The sequence below is a fragment of the Dendropsophus ebraccatus genome, chromosome 7 (genome assembly GCF_027789765.1).
Source record: "Dendropsophus ebraccatus isolate aDenEbr1 chromosome 7, aDenEbr1.pat, whole genome shotgun sequence".
NCBI classification, from domain to species: domain Eukaryota; kingdom Metazoa; phylum Chordata; class Amphibia; order Anura; family Hylidae; genus Dendropsophus; species Dendropsophus ebraccatus.
The window spans coordinates 135467942-135489764 of NC_091460.1; the positions used below are offsets into that span (position 1 = coordinate 135467942).

General features: G+C 43.7%; 1 protein-coding gene across 11 annotated transcripts in view; it reads left to right on the forward strand.

The window, feature by feature from the left end:
• The window catches only part of BLTP1 (bridge-like lipid transfer protein family member 1), a 197891-nt gene extending 180997 nt beyond the window's left edge, over positions 1 to 16894 (forward strand). For all 11 annotated transcript variants that reach the window (XM_069978550.1, XM_069978552.1, XM_069978555.1 and 8 more), the window contains 9 exons: positions 2363 to 2520; positions 3390 to 3582; positions 4207 to 4424; positions 5330 to 5581; positions 5796 to 5999; positions 7807 to 8001; positions 8299 to 8433; positions 9890 to 10055; positions 16163 to 16894. In XM_069978550.1, coding sequence (XP_069834651.1) covers positions 2363 to 2520; positions 3390 to 3582; positions 4207 to 4424; positions 5330 to 5581; positions 5796 to 5999; positions 7807 to 8001; positions 8299 to 8433; positions 9890 to 10055; positions 16163 to 16379 — 1738 coding nt within the window. In that variant the 3' untranslated portion in view covers positions 16380 to 16894. The remainder of the gene's footprint in view (positions 1 to 2362; positions 2521 to 3389; positions 3583 to 4206; positions 4425 to 5329; positions 5582 to 5795; positions 6000 to 7806; positions 8002 to 8298; positions 8434 to 9889; positions 10056 to 16162) is intronic.
• Positions 16895 to 21823: the final 4929 nt, after the last annotated feature.

Genomic DNA, 21823 nt, shown 5'->3' on the forward strand with positions numbered 1-21823 from the left:
ACAAATTTTATTACAGATTTTTTTTCCGCCAAAGCCAGGAATAGATTTGAAAAGAGGAGAAATCTCAGTGTTATCTTTACAAACTTTTCTCTGTTTATAGTCCGTTCCTGACTTTGGCTGAAAAAAATCTGTCAGATAATCTGTCAGACATCTTTTGATGTAATAGGGCCCTAAGTGACCCAATGTTTACTTACATGCTGCAACACAAAAAAGGGTTAACAAGCAGAAGACAAAGAGGTTTCTGCCTCACTGCACTGATAACTTCTGACCTCCTGCAGAGGTCAGGGGTTATCAGTGCAGGAGCAGTAAGCAGATATCTCCTTGTCTTCTGAACATTGGGTCAATTACACACTGCAGTATATAAGGGATTAAGCAGAAGGTAAATTACACACTGCAGTATATAAGGGATTAAGCAGAAGGTAGTCCACTCCTGCAAATTTATCGGGCGTTCATCATCTTGTAAACAGGGTAGGTGAGCCCGATAACGATAAAAGAAGGCTGACAACAAAGATATTTATTATATAGATTATGTATATATCCGTGCTGACAGTTTAAAGATCACAAGCAGATCACAGTGTATAATTACATCTCTGCTGCTTGTGATCAGGCGCGTCTCCTCCAGGCCGCCAATGGTTTCTTAGCCAACTGTTGTGGGGAAGTGAGTTCCACAGTATGGGGGAGGGGGATTTTGTGAGAGACAAATATGGGGGAGCACAAATGGAAGTCATTGGAGGATCGGAGGTTGCGTGAGGGACGGTAGCGGGATATCAGGTCAGAGATGTATGGAGGGGACAGGTTTTGGATGGCCTTGTAGGTCATGGTTAGCGATTTAAAATAATTTTTTGGGGGCAATGGGGAGCCAGTGAAGTAAATGGCAGAGGGGAGAGGTAGAGGTGAAGCAAGGGGAGAGGTGGATTAGTCAGGCAGCAGAGTTGAGGATAGACAGGAGGAGAGCAAGGGTGTTAGATGGAAGGCCAGAGTCAGGGTTGAGAAAAAATGCGGATTTGGGATTTTTTTTTGAGAAGGATGTGGCAGGAGGTGGTCAGGGTCCTAATGTGAGGTTATAATAATAGAGCAGATTCAAAGGTGACCCCCAAGGAAGCTGCCAAGGGGTGAGAGGCTGGAGCGAGATGGGGGAAAGATGACTAATTGTCATGTTGAGTTTTAGAAAGCAGGAGGAGAAGAAGGAAGATATAGCTGATATAATCTGGCACATTTAAAGACTGTCTAGTTTGCACTAAGTTTGCACTTGGCCAGTTTTAGTAAATCTGGGCCAATGAGTCATGAAAAAACTCAGAATCATTTGGATAAGTTAAAGCATTCCAGAGCTATTACAGATCAGACTGAAAAATTGACCCTTTTCGTAAAGTGAATCTATATACCCCTCCACCCCCTTTCCTTTGCTAACATCCAGTCTTTTCTTGTTATCTATTTCAAATTGCTCTTTAGGATTAAAAACGTTTTTTTATTCAGCCGGATAGTGTCAAAGAGGCGGGCCTAGGGTGTCTGTTCCCTAGGCCTGACACGTCTCTCAGGTCTTCCTTCCCGCCCTCTTTGTCTTTAGCAATGCTGGATTTATCCTCTTTAGCGATGTTTAAACTCCAAAGTTGCACAGGAGCCCTGATGCATCACTGGTAAAGAAGATTGTGCAGACACAATGACACAGTGGCCTAGAACTGGGAGCCCAGCCGTGGAATGCCCTAGTGGTGGCGCAGACCTAGAGCGCAGATGCTCTAGACTCCGCCTCTTTGACGCTCCGCTACAGCAACAGGAGCGATTTAAAACATACGACAGAAAAGGAATGGTACCAGTGATTTGGGGGGGGGGGGGGGAGGATACAGACTCACTTTTAAGGTCATTTTTGGCCCAGTCGTGAAAGGGTTAATCAGCTGTCGGACCGTCTGATTTTTTTTTTTTTTTTTTACCCGGGTAAAAGGCAATAATCAGCCGATTAGCAAGTGGAACCATGTACCTATTACACAGGCAGATATCTGCCTGATTCGACAGACAATTGTTTGGTGTAATAGGGCCCTTAGATTTTAGGTTGGCAAAACCTGCAGGTTTTGGTCGGGAAAGTAGACACCTGCGGGATACCCCTGTTGGCACTTATTTCCTATGAAAAATAGTGTGGATGTTTTAAAATCCCATGTGCATTGTCCATTATCTTCATTTCCCTGAACACGAGACATCAGCAGATAAATCTCCCCAAATGTCTCTAGATCAGATAGAGAATTCTAGAAATTTTTAGAGTATTGCATGTTTTGTTTTGAAAAGATAGAATTATTTCAAGACACGAATAAGTACGGCATAGGGGAAACTCTGCTATAAAACAAAAGGAAAAACAGATTTGTGTTGTTTTTAGATGGACCACAAGTGGTCTGAAAAGCCAAGGACGACTGTCTGTGGGAAGCAGCCGAGATCGGGAAATCAGTATGTCTGTAGGCCTGGGAAGATCTCAGCTTGACTCCAGAGGGGGAGTTGTCGGTGGTACAATAGACGTTAACACCCTGGAAATGGTTGGTAAGTGGCCGACAGACAATTTCATCCCATTTTAATATAATTGCCTTTTGCCACAAATGGGCATAGAGAACTGTGTAAAACTATATATACACATGGCCAGATTTGTTGGTATCCTTCTGTTAAAGAAGGAAAACTCTCAGTGGCCACCAACATTGCTTTTGAACTGTTGTTTCAGAACGTTATATAGATCTGAGATTTTTAAATATAAGTCAATTACAGGTCTTCCGGTACTTCTCAGCTGCTGCTTGTCCTGCAGGAATTGATGTATTCTTTCCAGTCTGACACAGTGCTCTCTGCTGCCACTTCTGTCCATAACAGGAACTGTCCAGAGCAGGAGAGTTTTTTTTTATAGGGATTTGCTCCTGCTCTGGACAGTTCCTGACATGGATAGAGGTGGCAGCAGAGAACAATGTGTCAGACTGGAAAGAATACACCACCTCCTGCAGGTCATACAGAAGCTGATAAGTACTGGAAGACTTGAGATTTTGAAAAAGAAGTAAATTACATATCTATTTAACTTTCTGGCACCAGTTGATTTAAAAGAAAAATGTATTTGCCGAACTTCCCATTTAATGTAAAATCTCTTTATGGTCAAATTATTGTCAATACTTTCTAGGGGCACCATCATGTTTGTCCAAGCCATTAGCTATTTCATTTTTTTTTTTTTTTGTTATATAATATGGCAGTATATTTAAGTGACCGATCTTTCTAAAATAATTATTACATTGTTCAGGCATTGTTGTAACAGAGTGAAATTTGGCCTCTGCGATCAACGGAAAAAGCATAAAGGTGGCTACAACTGGACATTCTAATGAATGGGTGGTTTTTGAGTTGCAGTCTAAATAAATATAAATTTTATTTTGTTTTAGCTCATATTTCCGAACATCCTAATCAACAGCCCAGTCATAAGATCCAGATCACCATGGGCTCCACCGAAGCTCGGATTGATTACATGGGATCCAGTATTCTTATGGGAATCTTCAGTAACGCTGACCTAAAGCTACAGGATGAGTGGAACGTTAACCTATATACCCCAATGGACACCAGCATATCTGACAAAAGGTACAGAGGCATGTTTTTTGTGTATAGTCACGAGACATCATTGCAATCATTTATTCCTCCAACCATATTTTAAAGGAGAAGTCCGGTGAAAATTTTTATTAAAGTATTGCATTGCCCCCCAAAAGTTATACAAATCACCAATATACAGTTATTACAGGAAATGCTTATAAAGTGCTTTTTTTCTGCAGTTACTACTGCATTAAGGCGTCACTTCCTGGATAACATGGTGAGTTCACTTCCTGGATAACATGGTGATGTCACTTCCTTGATAAAATGGTGATGTCACGACCCAACTCCCAGAGCTGTGCAGGCGCCCTGTGTCCCTCAGTGTCCCGTGTCCCTCAGTGTCCCCTGCCATCATCCTCTCCAGCAGCCACAGCCCCCACTGCTCTGGGAGTCGGGTCGTGACATCACCATTTTATCAAGGAAGTGACATCACCATATTATCCAGGAAGTGACCTCACCATGTTATCCAGGAAGTGACCTCACCATGTTATCCAGGAAGTGAAGCCTTGATGCAGTAAGATTTCCTGTAATAAGTGTATATTGGTGATTTATATAACTTCTCCTTTAAGTTACTTGTTGATGTACATTGACTTTATCTTATTTTGTTTTTCACCTTAGCGTAATATTCATCCATGGAGACCTGCAGTGGGACATATTCCAGGTGATGATATCGCGGTCAACCACTCCAGACCTTATTAAAATCGGAATGAAATTGCAAGAATTTTTCACTCAGCAGTTTGACACAAGCAAACGTGCCCTGTCCACCTGGGGGCCTGTCCCGTACCTTCCGCCCAAGGCTGTGGTCACCAACTTGGAAAAGAACTCACGGGAACAATGTATGACTTGTAGTATTCTCTGCTTTGCTATATTTTTAAGCAGTACTGTGTATAACTTCAATTATTTCTTATTTTTTCTCTACACAACTACAATTGTTACCTACCTTCTTGAGATAATGTTCAGATTCTTAAAGGGGAACTATCAGCAGGTTAGACGAATCTAACCTGCTGATGAGTCCCTATTGCACAGGAGACTCCGAGGAGGAAGGTATGTCCCTTACCTTCATCCTTGGCTCCATTCTGTAGCAGTTAGTCTTTTGCTCCACAGTCTGGTAAGACAGTTAGGAGCCCTGCTCACCCCTATAGTGCCAATCTACCTTGGCTGGCCCGCCCCTTTCTAATTATAATCAGTGAGGCAGGACGGATTGGTGCAATAGGGGCGGGCAGAGCTCCTAGCGGTCTTACTGAATCGTGGAGCAAAAGACTAACTGCACAGGAATGGCGCCAAGGATGAAGGTAAGAGACATCTTTTCCTCCTTTGTGTCTCCTGTGCAATAGGGACATATCAGCAGGTTAGATTCGTCTAAGCTGCTGATAGTTCCCCTTTAATTAGCCCTAACACAACAGCTGTATTTCAGAGAGCTGACCACCCCATAGTATTACTTTATTCACTCATATTGAAGGTGTTTTTAGGACTCAGCTCTGTACAGTTCAGCTTATGTTTCTAAAGTGAATAAGACCACACAATCTTAACCATAGGCTATCAGTATAAAAATCCTGGAAAACGCCTTTAAATTATAAACTCCTTTGTGCACGTTTTTTTTTTTCTTTCCTGGGCAATGCTGCAGAACAGGATTCCTGTCTGTAAGAATTGCTCCTCTAATAAAGTGTGATCATACCTGAATTAAAGTCTATTACTTTGACCTTTTTTTTTTTTTTTTTTGCATAATCTTTGTGTTTTTCAGTGCTGGATGCTGCTCACCACCGTCACTGGCCGGGAGTCCTCAAGATAATATCTGGTTGCCACATATCCTTGTTTCAGATTCCATTACCAGAAGATACTGTTCAGCTAGGAGGCTCTATGAGCCTACATGGCAATCATATGACACTGGCATGTTTCCATGGGCCGAATTTCCGTTCAAAATCTTGGGCGCTATTCCACTTAGAAGAGCCAAATATAGCATTTTGGACTGAAGCGCAAAAAATTTGGGAAGAAGGTATCTATAGAGAATACATATAGTAAACATTCAAAGGCTATAGCATTGTATACCTAATATTATAGTAAATATGATTAGTTATTGGGGTAGGTGGGATGGGTATCAAACTGTCATCGGCTGTTTTGACTTTGATACAGATTGTTGCGCTCTGAATGGACATATATATATGTAGGTAATATATATATATATATATATATACACTCTTATTTTTAAGGCTCAAGTGATCACTCAACATACATTGTACAAACCCTCGATTTTCACCTCGGACACAACACAATGGTCACAAAGCCCTGTGGGGCACTGGAGAGTCCAATGGCCACGATCACTAAAATCACACGAAGGCGGCATGAAAACCCACCCCATGGAGTGGCCAGTGTAAAGGAATGGTTTAATTATGTCACTGCCATGAGAAATGAAGGTAAGTTCTGTGGTTTTCTTGTCCTATATCTTCTATCTTTTTTGGTTGGTTAAGTACCACAAACATTGAAGTGAGAAAACGCCCTTTACGTGCGCCAATTATCAGTTGAATAATTCTTCCTTGGAATGTTTGTCAGCAATTATCAGCCTGTGTAAAGGAGCCTTAAAGGAGAAGTCCGGCATCCAGACAAAAAAGTTTTTACGGCTGGGAGTGGGGGAACAGAAAAGAAGTTATAGTCACCTGTCCCGCGTCCCGCTCCTGGACCCCGCCGGCTGTTTTCTTAGCTCCCCACCAGATACGTCACGACCCAGTTGACAGATGCCCTGCTCAGTTACAGGGTCGGGACACCACTGCGGTTACTGATTGGCTGAGTGGGCTAAATCCCACCCATCTGTGATGTTGAACCCGAGTCGTGACTTAGAGCCCTTTTACACAGAAAGATTATCTGACAGATTATCTGCCAAAGATTTGAAGCCAAAGCCAGGACTGGATTTGAAAAAAGGAGAAATCCCAGGCTTCCCTTTGTGACCTGGTCTCTGTTTATAGTCTGTTCCTGGTTTCAAATCTTTGGCAGATAATCACCGGCCCTATTTCACCGAACGATTATCGTTTGCATAATCGTTAACGATTAACGATCTCAAACGACCGCTATTGCGAAAGACCTGAAAACGTTCACTCATTTCCATGGAACGATAATCGTTACTTATGATCGTAATTGCGATCGTTTTTCTTCGCTATTTATTCGCTATTGCGTTCGTATCTATTGCAAACGACCGAACGATGTCTTATTCAATGCGAACGATTTGCGAACGTTTTGCGAACGAGCAACGATAAAAATAGGTCCAGGTCTTATAAAGCGATCAACGATTTCTCGTTCGGTCCTTAATCGTTAACTACATTTCAACCGAACGATTATCGTTTAGATTGGAACGATTTAACGATAATCTGAACGATAATCGTCCGGTGGAATAGGGCCCTTATCCGGACCCAGGAGAAGATGACAGCTGACGGGGTCCGGGAGCTCCGTGGTAGAGTGGGCTCGGGGAGCGGCAGGCATATTGGCTTTTTTATCTACCCCCGCCCCGCCATAAGTAATTTTTTTCCCCCCTGCGCCGGACTTCTCCTTTAATCTTTTCATATTGAAGTCTTCCTAGTTTTTTCCTAACCACAAACCACACATTAAGGCTGATCTACAGGCCAACTACCAGCAAACCTGCCAGAATCATTGACTGGAGATTTAGAGATTTGAAGGGGGATTTATTAATTTGTTTGTTTTTTTTTGCTTTTTTTCTGTGAAATGTATCTACTGTACACAAAAACCTTTGCGAATTATGTGCAGTTTTTCTTCACATCTGCAAAAAAATCAAATATGACTAGAATTTACATCTGGTCAAGAGGTGGCAAATGGTTGTGCAAAAATTTTGGTAAATTTTTAGTTTGCGCAAAAAAATTAATTCATCTATTAAGGCTGCCAAGGCTTAAAAGCTAGGTGCATAATAAAGTAAAAACTAGCATGCAAATATTACTTTATGGAACCTTTATATTTAACGTGGAACATGGAAATCCAAATCACCCCCCCCCCCCTTTTCCAACATACGAACACCCAGATGTAAATATATTCCTACATATTGCATTAAACCTGCAGTATTTCTGTAGCAAACTCCACAACTATAACATTTCTTCTTATCATCACAGATTTATTGTTCATTTTGACTTCCCCATTGAAATCAATAGGAGAAGACCCACAACAATTCCACAGTGTGTCTGCGTCATAAACTGATCTGCTGATTTTTTTTTTCCCCCCTAGAGCTGAACTTGCTTCGAAATGTTGACGCAAACAATGCAGAGAGCAGCACTGCGGTAAAAAATGCAAGTCTGCTAAGTGGTTTCCGTGGAGGATCCAGCTATAACCATGAGACGGAGACCATCTTTGCTTTACCCAGAATGCAGCTGGACTTCAAGTCAATACATGTACAGGAGCCCCAAGAGCCCACACTGCAAGGTAATGTCTGTTAGTATAATCAGTATAATCATAGTCCATAGTAACTGAACCCTTATTGTTTGGCTTTAGCTTAGACCAGGGGGTAGGGAACCTTGGCTCTCCAGCTGTTGCAAAACTACAACTCCCATCATGCCTGGACAGCCAAAGCTAAAGCCTAACCTAAATGGTGTAGCACTGCGCAGCAACTACACCAGCGGATATCTGTATCTATATCATATGTATATCTATGTAATATCTTAATGCTTTGTTATGTCGTATGCATGACTGCTTCATATGTTTAACATATATGTCTTACAGATGTAGACAGCAAACCGAAGGTGGAGTGCAGTGTCGTGACCGAGTTTACAGATCACATCTGCGTCACAATGGATGCCGAGCTGATAATATTTCTGCATGATCTGGTGTCTGCCTATCTGAAGGAAAAAGAGAAAGGTGCGGCCACTAAGCAGTCCTGTATTTATTTACGTATTAGAGGACATATGAAGGCCTATTTTTCTCATTGTCATTTCTCTATTGTTGTCTATGTCCATGAGGCTTGCTGTAAAGCATATCACTAAGTGCTAAGTGCTCAGGCAAGATGGCAGCCCCCATAACAATGTACAAAAAGGGAAGTTTACCCTACAGATTAGAGTAAAATGACAACTTTTAGTATCTGACTCTAATTGCAAAAAATCTAAAAATTTAGGTGACACATTCCCTTTAAATACAAAAAAAAACTCCATGCAGTATTTCTTTTTCTGTTAAAATTTAGCAAAATGACAGACACCAGTCAGAAACATGACTGACCCCATTAAAGCGACTATGTACCCACAATATGACCCCCCCAAACCACTTGTACCGTCAGATAGTTCCTTTTAATCCAAGATCTGTCCTGCGGTCCGTTCGGCAGGTGATGCAGTTATTGTCCTAAAAAACAACTTTTAAACTTGCAGCCCCGTGCCCTACGGTAGTATCTGTGCCCGAACTTTGCACCACCCCTTCGTCCCTCTTCCCCACCCTCTCTATCTTTAGGAATGCCACTGAAACATTTTCTCCTGTCTGAACATTGCATAGGTGTCTTAAAGGGGTTATCCAGCGCTACAAAAACATGGCCACTTTCCCCCCTACTGTTGTCCCCAGTTTGGGTGGGGTTTTGAAACTCAGTTCCATTGAAGTAAATGAGCTTAATTGTAAACCACACTTGACCTGGAGACAACAGTAGGGGGAAAAGTGGCCATGTTTTTGTAGCGCTGGATAACCTCTTTAACGATCCAGCCCATGTGCCGGCCTGACACAGGTGGGGAATAGGAGACAATCTGCCTGGAGCATTCCTAATGATAAGGGCGGGGAGGAGAGACAGAGAGGTTGTGCCAGCCTAATGTATACACAATCTAAGCGCCGGTCATTGGGCACAGGGCTGCAAGTTTAAAAGTTGTTTTTTAGGACAATAACTGCATCACCTGCTGAACGGACCCCAGCACAGATCTTGGATTAAAAGCAGCTATCTAAAGGTACAAGTGGTTTGGGGGGGGTCAGATTGTGGGTACAGAGTCGCTTTGAAATTTCCATAGGTGTCCGCTGTCTGATGAATCGGCTAATTGTCAATAGGTGCTCCTAATGGAGTCTCCAAGGCAGGTGTAAACCCAGTCTAATAGTTTGTTCACACATAGAGATTTTTGGTAGTAATTGGTGAAAAGAAAGCCAGGAATAGATTTTAAAGGGGAGAAATCTTAGCCTTTCCCTTATGACCTGTGTTCTATTTATTGTCTGTTCCTGGCATTGGCTTCAATGATTACAATGGAAATTCTGTCTGTGTAAGCACGCCCTAAGTTGTGTGTTGAACAGCTCTTTTACAACCTTTCCATTCTCATCTCCCATTCCTATAGTAACCTGTTGTTTTTCCATGTAGTTATTTTCCCACCACGAGTCTTCACTACTCGCGCAGGGCAGAAGAGTCCTGTGATACAGATTGATGATGGCTCATCTGAGAAGGATAGAGAGGAGGGCACTAACTACACCTATGTGGACTGGAGGGAATTCATGTGCAACACATGGCACCTGGAGCCCACACTTAGGTAATGATTCCTTCAGCAATTATTAGTATTACTCTAATTAGCAGCAATGTAAATAGGAGATACGTTTTATACAATAATTCTATGTATTTGCGCTGGTTCCCCGCTGCATGAGATATGGAAAAATTATTTGTATAGAGAACACACTTTACAGAAATGCTTATAGCAAATATGACGTGTATTTACAAGGGGATCTGTGGTACATGTCAAAGCCTAGCACTCTGATATCTATCGCGGATGTGTCAACAGATTTAGGGTCCTATTAGACGGCCCGATGGCAGACCGATCAATATACGGCGCTTGTTTACTGAGCCTATTACACAGCTTGATTATTGTTTAGCAAGGGCTGCACAGACATCAATGGCAATGTTCGTGCAGCCCTTCCTCTAAACTGTTCATACATTACCTGTCCCGGTCTCCTCCTGCCTTTCTGGTCTCTTCCCATCGCCGCACCCTGCAGCTTCTCTGAGCTGACAGGCTGCTCAGCCAATCACTGGCTGCTGCAGTCCTGGCCATTGATTGGCTGAGTGGCCTGTCAGCTCAGTGAAGCTGCAGGGTGCGGCAATGGGAAGAGACCAGAAGGCAGGAGGAGACCGGGAGCATAAAGAGGTAATGTAGGAACAGTTTATTTAATAGTTAGCCGTCGGACGCGAATCGCTATTACAGACAATAATTTAAAGGGGTATTCCACTCAAACATAACTTTTGATATGTTGCTGCCTATGGTGAGATTAACAATTCCTTCCATACTTGTTATCATCTATTCTGTCTCTTTCCCCCAGTTCTGAGCTGCTGCTTTCTACTGAAGGCACAAAAATTGTGTGTGAGCCTTTTTCTCTCTGTTTCCCCTTCATTCCCCCTCCCTTCTGAGACAGCTGATGTAAACAAATCCCTGTCAGGCTTTATCTGCAACTTTGTAGCTTTTTTGTTATGCTGGGAGGGTTATTGTGAGGTCAAGTTGTTGATCAACTCACTATGATTAATCCTCCCAGCATTACAAAGAAGCTACAAAGTTGCAGATAAAGTCTGCCAGAGACTTGTTTACATCCGCTGTCTCAGAAGGGATGGGGGAGGAGGGGGAGACAGAGAGAAAAGCTCACACACAGACTTTTGTGTCTTCAGCAGAAAGCAGCAACTCAGAACTGGGAAAGGAGACTGATAGATAATAACAAGTATGGAAGACAATTATTTAGCAGATCTATATAGATTTGGGAACAAGTCTGGGAAGATGCTGGCCAATTTAGCCAGGGGACGTAGGAAGCCACAGAACATCAGAGCTATCAAAGATACAAAAGGAAATGTACTTAAAGAACCCAGAGCCATAGCTGAAGAGTTTAAACAATTCTATAAAAACACAGGACAGGAATTCTTAGCCTCCCTGAACCTACCCACTATCTCCCAGGATCAGCTCTCCCAGTTGAATGCCCCTATATCATCTGCTGATGTGCTGAATGTGATTAAAACACTAAACAACAATAAAGCCCCGGGTCCTGATGGATTCTCAGGGGAGTACTTCAAAATATTAGCAGATGCTATATCCCCTGACCTCACGGCGTTGTTTAATGACGTGCTGCTAGAAGATGCACACATCCCATCAGGGGACCTGGCACACATAAAAGTGCTGTATAAACCTGGAAAGGACCCTCTTTCACCCACAGCCTACAGACCTATATCCCTGATAAATCAGGATCTAAAGATCCTATCTAAGATACTGGCCAACCGCCTCGATGATATTTTACCCGACCTGGTCGGTCTACATCAAACAGGCTTCGTCAAGGGGCGGTCGGCGGTGTCGAATCTCCGCACGGTCCTTGCTGTACAAGCAACGGTTTCCCAGAGGTCCTACTCCAGCCAGACCCTGTCTCTCTTTGTTGTAGATGCTGAGAAAGCTTTCGACAACGTTAGCTGGGCCTGGCTGGACATGACCCTTGAAAAATTCGGCATCCAGGGTCACTTCCCCAAATTCCTTAAGAATATATACAAAAACCCGCTGGCAAAAATTCATATACCCGGTGTCCTCTCGGAACACTTCCCACTCCAAAAGGGCACCCGCCAAGGATGTCCCCTATCCCCGCTCCTCTTCAATTTAGCTATAGAACCCCTCGCTCACCATCTTATCCACTCTGACACCTTCAAGGGTATCCAGGTCGGTAACCGGGAGGTCAAACTCGCCTTCTTTGCAGATGACACCCTAATATTCATGAACTCCCCGCAAGAACACCTATCGGCTTTATTGGCACTTTCTCCTTCTTTGGTACCTTCTCAGGATACAAGGTCAATGTTGACAAATGCCAACTCCTCCCCCTCAGCCATACCCCCTTCTATCATTATTACTAACTCCTCCATTACCTATTTGGGCATAAAACTAGGCAAATCCCCACACTCTTTATACAATCTAAACTACCCCCCTCTCATACACCGAATCGAACTAGAACTTAAAAGATGGTCTTCCCTCCCCCTGTCTCTCCTGAGCCGCATCCAACTACTAAAAATGATGTCCTTCCCAAAACTCCTATATCCCATGCAAACGATCCCCCTTCTTATCCGCCATAATGACATCACTAAACTTAAGAGTATTTTTAACAAATTCATCTGGCAGGGCAAAAGGGTCCGTATAGCATATGATGTTCTGTGTCTTCCTACATCCGATGGGGGAGCAAAATTGCCTGATATTAGACTATACAATGTGGCGGCTATGTTCCGCCACGTCAGAGATTGGATTCTTTCCTCTAACTTCTATTCCAACTATGACTTGGAGTCTCAGATGGTTGCACCCTGGCGCCTATCGGCCTTACTGCACACAAAAATACCTCAAATGCCCAGCTCAGTCAAGTCCAATTTACTGCTATCAGACACAATAGCTACGTGGAAGATAGTCCGCAAGCTTTTCAAATTACCTTATTGCCTCTCTAAATACTTCCCCCTCTGGGGAGCCCCGGGTTTCCCACAGGGACACTCCAATCCGTTGTTCAAGGAGTGGAGAACTCGCCACATTAACTCCTTTAGGCTGGGTTCACACTATGTATATTTGAGGCTGTATTTGTGAGGCTGTACAGCAACCAAAACCAGGAGTGGATTGAAAACACAGAAAGGCTCTGTTCACATAATGTTGTAATTGAGTGGATGGCCATCATTTAATGGCAAATATTTGCTGTTATTTTAAAACAACGGCTGTGGTATTGAAATAATGGCCGTTATTTACTGTTATATGGCGGCCATCCACTCAATTTCAACATTGTGTGAACAGATCCTTTCTGTGTTTTCAATCCACTCCTGGTTTTGGTTGCTATGAGGACCTGACATGAGGACCAAATACAGCCTCAAATATACATAGTGTGAACCCAGCCTTAATGATCTTTTAGACCCATCTACCAATGCTTTTTACACGTGGAACTCCCTTACCGAAAAATACAACCTCTCCAAACCACAATTCCTGCAATTCTCTCAGGTGAAGTCCTACTTCAATTCATTAGTAGCACACTGCGATGCTGTGGAAACTCCCAACACTTTTGATTCTTTAATAGGCCCCCACACTAGGAGAGATACCCTATCAGACATTTATTGTCTTCTCAAAGGATACTGTCAGAAACACTTGATATCTAAAGCACTGGGGAAGTGGGATTCCAAATTGTCAAGATCAGATCTTTTCCTCCAGTTGAAAACGGGTATCCAGCATGTCAGACAATCGACCCCTAGCGAGTCCCTGAGAGAAATGCACTTGAGGATTCTACATAGAGCTACCTATGCTTTCAACTTGCCATATAGAGACACTACCCTCATTCACCTAGACAAGTGCCCAAAGTGTAAACTGCCTAAAGCCGACCTGGAACACTGCATATGGCACTGCCCACAAATACAATCATATTGGAGGGAAGTGCGATCCCTCATAAAAACTATTTGGGACCTAGACCTGGAACTAGACATCATAGCCTACATTTTCCACTATATTCCAAAGGACCCCTCCGAGTCATCCGCCACCCCGAGTGACAAAACACCAACGATAGCTACAAAGGGGGTTCACTTAGTACTTCTAGCAGCCCTCAAATGTATACTCAAGCATTGGCTCCAACCGTCCACCCCTACACTTACCGAGCTGAAGGAATTCATTGATTCACTCCTACACTACGAATTAGTTTACACTCTCAGGGACAAGGAGAAAAGGGCTAAGTCATTTTTCAACAAATGGAAGAGATATCCGCATCATTGGCCCTCCCATGACAAACGAATGTCACTGATGAAGCATTTCAGACTAACAGAGTGGTACTGCCTAGCAGACCTTAAAGGCTCCCTAGGTAACCTTAAAATCCCTTGACTACCCTTGCTCCCCAATTATTCCCTGCAATTTCTCCAGGTACACTTCCCTCCCTGTATGTCTCTCTCCTATGGCTGACATACCAACTATGTCTATCCATTACCTATGGGCTCTGTCCCTTCCATACTGATGATGCATGTAGTATCACCACTATCACCTCACCATTGACAAGATCCTCCTACTCACCTCCGAATAAATGCTCTCTGAGCCCCTAGGTTTCACCCCCATGACTACTTCTATGATATCTATTCCCACAGATATGATTGTAGGCCTCGTGATCATGATCATCCTCAAGATACACTCTCCCTAGACTAACGGAATCGATTTAATGCTTTGGTACATGCAAATTAGATTAGATTTGTTAAATGGTTCTATAGTTCTATTGGTTATTTTGGTTATCCAATATTTTATTGACTATGGATTTCCGATCTCAGTATCAACCCTACCATACATGTTGGTCACTACCAACAACGCATGCCTCACATGCTAGAAGCGCTGAGGCCTCGACACTTTCCTGCCTTTTTGCTATGCTTGCATGTAAATGTAAATTTATGCTCTCTCCTCTCTGCCTAGATATGTTCTGTACTGATCTTCTGCTGTGTAAAAGTGATACGGTGAAATATGTCTTGCAACAGATATCTGTACTGATCTATCATATCACAAAAATCTCAATAAAATATGTTTAAAAAAAAAAAAATAACAAGTATGGAAGACATTGTTAGTCTCGCCATGGGCAGCAACATATCGAAAGTTATGTTTGAGTAGAATACCCCTTTCTGGACCTAAAGAAACGATCAGACGATGATCGTGGTCATCTGCTGATCGTTGTCTCTTATTACATCTGTTTTTCATTTTGGAGTCTGTTTAGCATTGCACATGCCTATTATCTGTTCATTCTTTTTGATGATGTAAATGAAAAAAATTTTTCAGATGCAAACGGGGTTGCAATAATCCTGTGCAATTCCATTGGATGTGGAATTTTAGCAAATTTGATTTGTTAGCAGAATGCGTGCAAAAATCCTCATCAAACTCTAAATGTGTGAACAGTAACTAAGGGTATTTCGAGACTCGAAGGATTAGTGATGCGGATAGTTATATGTTTTTTTTATGACTGACTTTTGAACATGAAATCTCCATTTTTAGTACGAAAATACAAAAGTTTATTAAAAGGGAACTATCAGCAGGTTAGACAAATCTAACCTGCTGATAGCTCCCTATAGCGCTGGGGCTACTGAGGAGGAAGGTATGTACCTTACCTTCCTCCTCTGCGCTGGTCCTGCGCTGTTAGTCCTGCGCTCTGGAAAACCCTTAGGAGCACTGTTGCGTCATCTGGCCTGCCCCCTCCTGGGTTTACCCCGACTCAAAACCCAGAACTGGCACTGAGGATAAATTCACATAACGCAAATCATAAACTCTGTCGGATCATTATTTCATTATAATTGCTGGTATATACCTGTATTTTAGAACATTAATAATTATAAGTAAAAAATGAGCAAATTTACAGTACAAACAAAGTGAATCAGCTTGTTAGCTCGGCAATCTGCAGATCATCCTGCTGCTTTTGAAGTCTATACCTCTCCGTGCTGCTGCCTGGAAAAGCTGGATCCAGTCCTTGGAAACTTCTACCAGGACTGGATCCTGCTTTACCAGGCACCCTGGGCGGAGCAGCATAGACTTCAAAGGCAGATTTACGAGTTAACAAAGGGATTTGCTTTCTTTATACTGTAAATTCACTCATCTCTACGAATAAGTTTCAGCTTCTACATGTATAATATAATGTACATTTCATGCCCCCATAGGCTTATATCCTGGACAGGAAGGAAAATTGATCCAGTGGGTGTTGACTACATCCTTCAGAAGTTAGGTTTCCACCATGCAAGAACCACTATTCCCAAATGGCTTCAGCGCGGAGTGATGGATCCCCTGGACAAAGTCCTGTCAGTCCTCATCAAAAAGCTCGGATCGGCTTTACAAGATGAGAAGGAGAAGAAAGGAAAGGACAAAGAGGAGCACTGAACATGTATAAAATGTGAACAAAGACAACGATCAAATAACATTACGTTGGTTTTTTATATTGTACAGAAAGATGTTTCATAGGGAGCTGGAAGTGAGAACCTGCTTTTATCTCTCATCCCTGTGGACTGTACTGTGAGCACCTGGCCTTATTGTGATGAGCGATGCTGCCGCCATGTTTATGTCACTACATCCATTCTAGCTGAGGGAAGGCTCACCTTGGCTTTCCCTCCCGGACTGTATACATCTCAGTATAACGAAGACTCAGGGATGAGAGGGCTTTGAGAATTCCGTTGTGAATGTACCTGTTTACTTTGGTGCATGCTGCCTTTCCACAGAAGGAGAAAGCATTGCATGATTCTGTATATTTTGGACTAAAAAAACTTGGGGTTCGACACTGTAAAATGTTTTTACCATGTGCAATATGATTCTTTTTCTGTGGTAACTGCAGAATATTAACTGTGAATTTTTGTGACTTTTTTCCGTTGGCCATAACAATAAATTGTTGTCAAATTTAACCTCTGTGGAGGCTGTTTTATTTGGATATACTAAAATAATCGGATGGTAAAGTATCTATAGGGCAATTTATATAAAATCATATGTTGCCCAGTTACTTCTAAAGGGATATTCTCATCTCGGCTAACTCAGTTAGGCTATGTGCACACTACGTAAGTTCCGTGGAAATCACAGCTGTTGTTTCAACGGCCGTGATTTCCTTAGAACTTACGTAGTGCTGCAGGCTGAAGGGATCCCGGCCGGAGTGTATACACATAGAATACACTCCGGCCGGGATCCCTATCGACGCCATAGAAAACTGACATGTCAGTTTTCTGCGGCCAATATTCAGTGAATAGCGGCCGCAGAGAACCCTGTCAGTGCACACTATGGAGCGAGCGGCTCTGCGGCGCTAAAGAGTACCAGCCGGGATGATCTTTTCAGAGACCGGGCGTTCCATGACCAGGCTGGGTCACCAAACGGCCGGTCTCTTACAAGGTCTAAACATAGCCTTAGACTGGATTCACACTGGATTCATTTTGTTTAATGTATACATTTTATGGGGAAAAAAAACAGATGCAACCGTGTACAATCTGCTTGGATCTGTTTTTCCATTGACTTCCATTATAAAAAAAAAAAACTGATAAAATTTGATGTATTTTTTTCTTCCTTTTTTTATCATACTCAAAAACTTGGTTGACCTAATTTTTGTGTACATTAAAAGTAACCATTTAAAAATGCAGTGTGAACCCAGCCTTCTACTTATAGGATCTATTAAAAAGGGAAATCTAACCTGCTGACAGCTTCCTATAGTATCCAGAACTCCCGGAAAGGTATAAGATATGTTCCCTCTCTGTTAGTCGGGGTAATCTTTGGCCAGGAGCACCGTTAGGAGCACTGCCCGGCCCCTTAGCTTAATCCAGCCCGCTCACTTTATTGATTGTCAAAAACTCAGGTCCTGTTTACACTATAATGTTTTATACCATTTTCAAGAATCCAATAAATTTTAAATTTTAAAATACTTATTAGTAAGGGGCTAAAGCCCCTATTACATGGGGCAACTTGAGGAGCAAACGAGCGCTGTCAGCACTCATTTGCTCCTCGTTCCCTGCTCGCTGCCGCTGCTATTACGCGCGGCGGCAGCGAGCGGGTAATTGCAGGGGAGGCCGCTGGGAGCTGCGGGGGGGCTGCCCGGGTGATCGCTAGATCATTTGGGCAGCCCATAGAGGATAGCGACGGTCTGCTGCCACCGCTTTTATTCCATGGAGCGACAGCAGCAGATTGTTACTATATGAGTCGTTTGTCTTTTAACATGTTGAAAGACAAACGACTGCAACGATCAGCCGACATCGTTCATGTCCGCTGATCGTTGTCTTCTATTACACAGAACGATTATCGGCCGATAATCGTTTCGTGTAATAGGGTCTTAAAGAGGGTGATCCAATAAAAATAGCACTGTAATATAGATCTTAACAGTATGGGGGAGATTTATCAAACATGGTGTAAAGTGAAACTGGCTCAGTCGCCCCTAGCAACCAATCAGATTCCACCTTTCATTCCTCACAGACTCTTTGGAAAATTAAAGGTGGAATCTGATTGGTTGCTAGGGGCAACTGAGCCAGTCTCACTTTACACCTTGTTTGATAAATCTCCCCCTATGGCTCTAAATGATTTAACCCCATACTAGGTCAAAATCACATTATTTTCAGCCTCTGTTGGGTTAGTGGAGACCTGTCAACATGCCTGACGTCTACCAGGTATATGATTCATGCTTGTCGTGTATAGATCACCTTTTCTGGTGGAGACCTCTATTAAATAGGGCCCAAGCAGAACACATAAGACTCCCATACACCTTAGAGGGGAACGATCAGCAGCTTTGATGAATCTAACCTGCTGATATGTCCACACTGCACAGGAGACGCCGAGGAGGAAGGTATGTATCTTACTGTCCTCCTCAGCACCGTTCCTATGCATTTAGTAGCTTGCACTGGGGCACCAGTTAGGTCCGCTGCACGCTCCCATAGTGCAGATCCGGCCCGCCCCCTGCTGGCCCACCCCTCTCATTATAATCAATGGAGCGGATCAGCGTTATGGGGGTGTTCAGTGGTCCTTATGAGTGCCCAAATGCTCCTATCAGTCTCATCAGACCATGGAGCAAACTACTAACTGCACCAGAGCAGCGCCGAGGAGGAAGGTAAGAGACATACTATAAGAGACATACCTTCCTCCTCAGCGTCTCCTGTGCAACAGGGACATATCTGCAGGTTAGAGTCATCTAACCTGCTGATTGTTCCCCTTTAAATAGCCGCCTGCCAAACAACTGCTTTCTCTCCCGTTCACACTGTACACATGAACATTTGACTAGTCGAATTGTTATGTATTGTAAATGTGGAAAAGGGAAGTAAGCCGCTGTCACAAAGCTCTGGTAGCAGCTTATCTCTCAGGAAACAAAAGGGTTGCCAGGTAAAATCCTATGTGCTGACCTTTCTCTCCCTGAACATCATCTGTTGGCGGATCAGCCAAGTTTTCATTAAAGTCTATGGGGATCTATTGATTACATATCATTTCAGTGTCAGGAGTGACTGACCAGTAAGTGACAAAATGGAGTTTGTTGTCTTTCCTATCTTCCCCAGGCTAACACTCTGATATACATACTGATATGGTAGAAGTGAAGAGGTGGCCATATGCCTTATATATAGGCCCTATTGCACTGAACGATTATTGGCCTTACTTGGCCGATTACCATCATCAGTGTAAGGGTACAAACACACGCAGCAGATACGCAGCAGATTTGATACTGTGTTCAGTTATTTAGATCTAACCTGCTGCGTATCGCAGCAGTAAATACGCAGCGTATAAGCCGTCTGTGTTTGTACCCTAAGGGTGAGGTCACACGTACCGAATTTGTAGAAAAAACCGTTGCAGGTCCCTTGCCTGTCATTTTCAATGAGAATACATACTTGCAGCAGTATAGACATCCCACTGCGAGTATGTGACAGCCCCCTTAACCCCCTGCCGGCTGAAGCATACATTACCTGCCCCACACTCCGGCTTGCATTTTAATCGTTTTTTGGAAAAGAAAAACGGATGGAAAAATATGTCAGTTTTTCATTCTTTTTTACATCCATTTTTGCAAAAACAGATGAAAAAACACAGTGTGAACCCAGCCTTAGGGTCCTATTAAGGATGGGCCAATTTCAAGGCTTGATGATCGTTTAGCGAGGGCTGCAGGGACATCGTTACCAATGTCCTTGCAGCCCTTGTTTCATACATTACCTGTTCGGGCTGCAGGTCTCCTTCTCCCAGTCCTGCACCGCAGCAGCTTTGGAGCGGGGCCGTCTGAACTGACAGACCGCTCAGCCAATCACTGGCTGCGGCGGTTCCAGCCAGTAATTGGCTGAGCGGTCTGTCAGTTCAGACAGCCCCGCTCCGAATCTGCTGCAGCGCAGGAGAAGGAGACCTGCAGCCCAGACAGGTAATGTATGATGCCGCTGAAATCGTCGGTCGCCAATGATTTTAGGTTTGAACCTAAATGAACAATCATCCGATGACAGGATCATCGGCTGATCGTTCTCTCTTTTCCACGAAGCGATGATCGGCCTAATCGGGCCGATTATCGTTCCGATTCGGCCTATTATCGCTCCATGGAATAGGCCCCTTACATGGCCTTAACTGTTAGGTGAACGATCCTTTGGCCAAGAGTTATCGCTCACGTTCTCCTCATACACATAGACATTCGTCACAGGTGAACGTTTCTGTGTACTTTATGGGGTGGGGTTAACCACAGCAAGACAGCTCTGGCAGCAACTTATCTCTACGAGACCAAAGGCATTGGGGCCCCTGCACACTAGGTAAAAGAGGCAGAAATTACGAGCGGAGTCCGCTTGAAATTCTGCCTGTCCTATCACTTGAATGGGATTTCTTGTGCGCCTAAAAGAATGAACATGTTTATATTGAGTTGGAAGCGAGCACTGGCCTGTCAGCTCGGCCCTTGCCTCCTCGTTTCCCGCTCACTGTCAGCACTATTACACACAGACGGCGAGCAGGGAGGAGTGGGAGGGGCTGCAGGGAGCTATGACGGGCTGCACCAATCGGGCTGCCCATTGAGGGCAGAGCGGCAGTCTGCTGCGACCACTCCTATTACATGAAGCAATGAGCAGCAGACCGCAGCTGTCATTATCATTTTAAAGGTGTTATTAGACGGGCCGATGAAGGTCCGATAATAACTGTAAACGAGCGCTGATCTGCTATTACACGGCCCGATTATGCTGCGTTTACACGGAACGATTATCGTGCGAATTTGCTATCGAATTCGAACGATAATCGTACGTGTAAACGCAGCGAATGATCAAGCGACGAGCGAGAAATCGTTCATTTTGATCTTACGACATGTTCTAAAATGTTCGCAGATCGTTCCGTGTAAACAGTCGTTAACCGATTTTCCCTATGTGCGAGATAGGCTTAAGCGATCGCAAAACGATTTTTCCGTGCGATATATATGTTCCGTCTAAATGCTGATCGTTATAAAAAAAAATAGTTACTTCGAAATCGTTAATCGTACGATCGGGCGAATTATAGTTCCGTGTAAACGCAGCATAATCGTTTAACAAGGTCTACATGGACATCGTTAGCGTTGTCCTTGCAGCCCTTGTTTAAACTTTATACATTACCTATCCAGGCTGCAGGGCTCCTCTTGCGGTTTTCTTTTCCCCGGGTCCCGCGCTCCAGCTTCAGAGCGGCCTGTCTTAGCTGACAGGCCGCTTAGCCAATCACTGGCCACGGCGGTCCCGGACAGTGATTGGCTGAGCGGCCTGTCAGTTAAGACAGGCCGCTCTGAAGCTGGAGCACGCGGGCCCCGGGGATAGAAGACCACAAGAGGAGCCCTGCGGCCTGGATAGGTAATGTATATCGTCAGTCGCCGGCCATGCACCGCCATTACACGTAGCGATGCG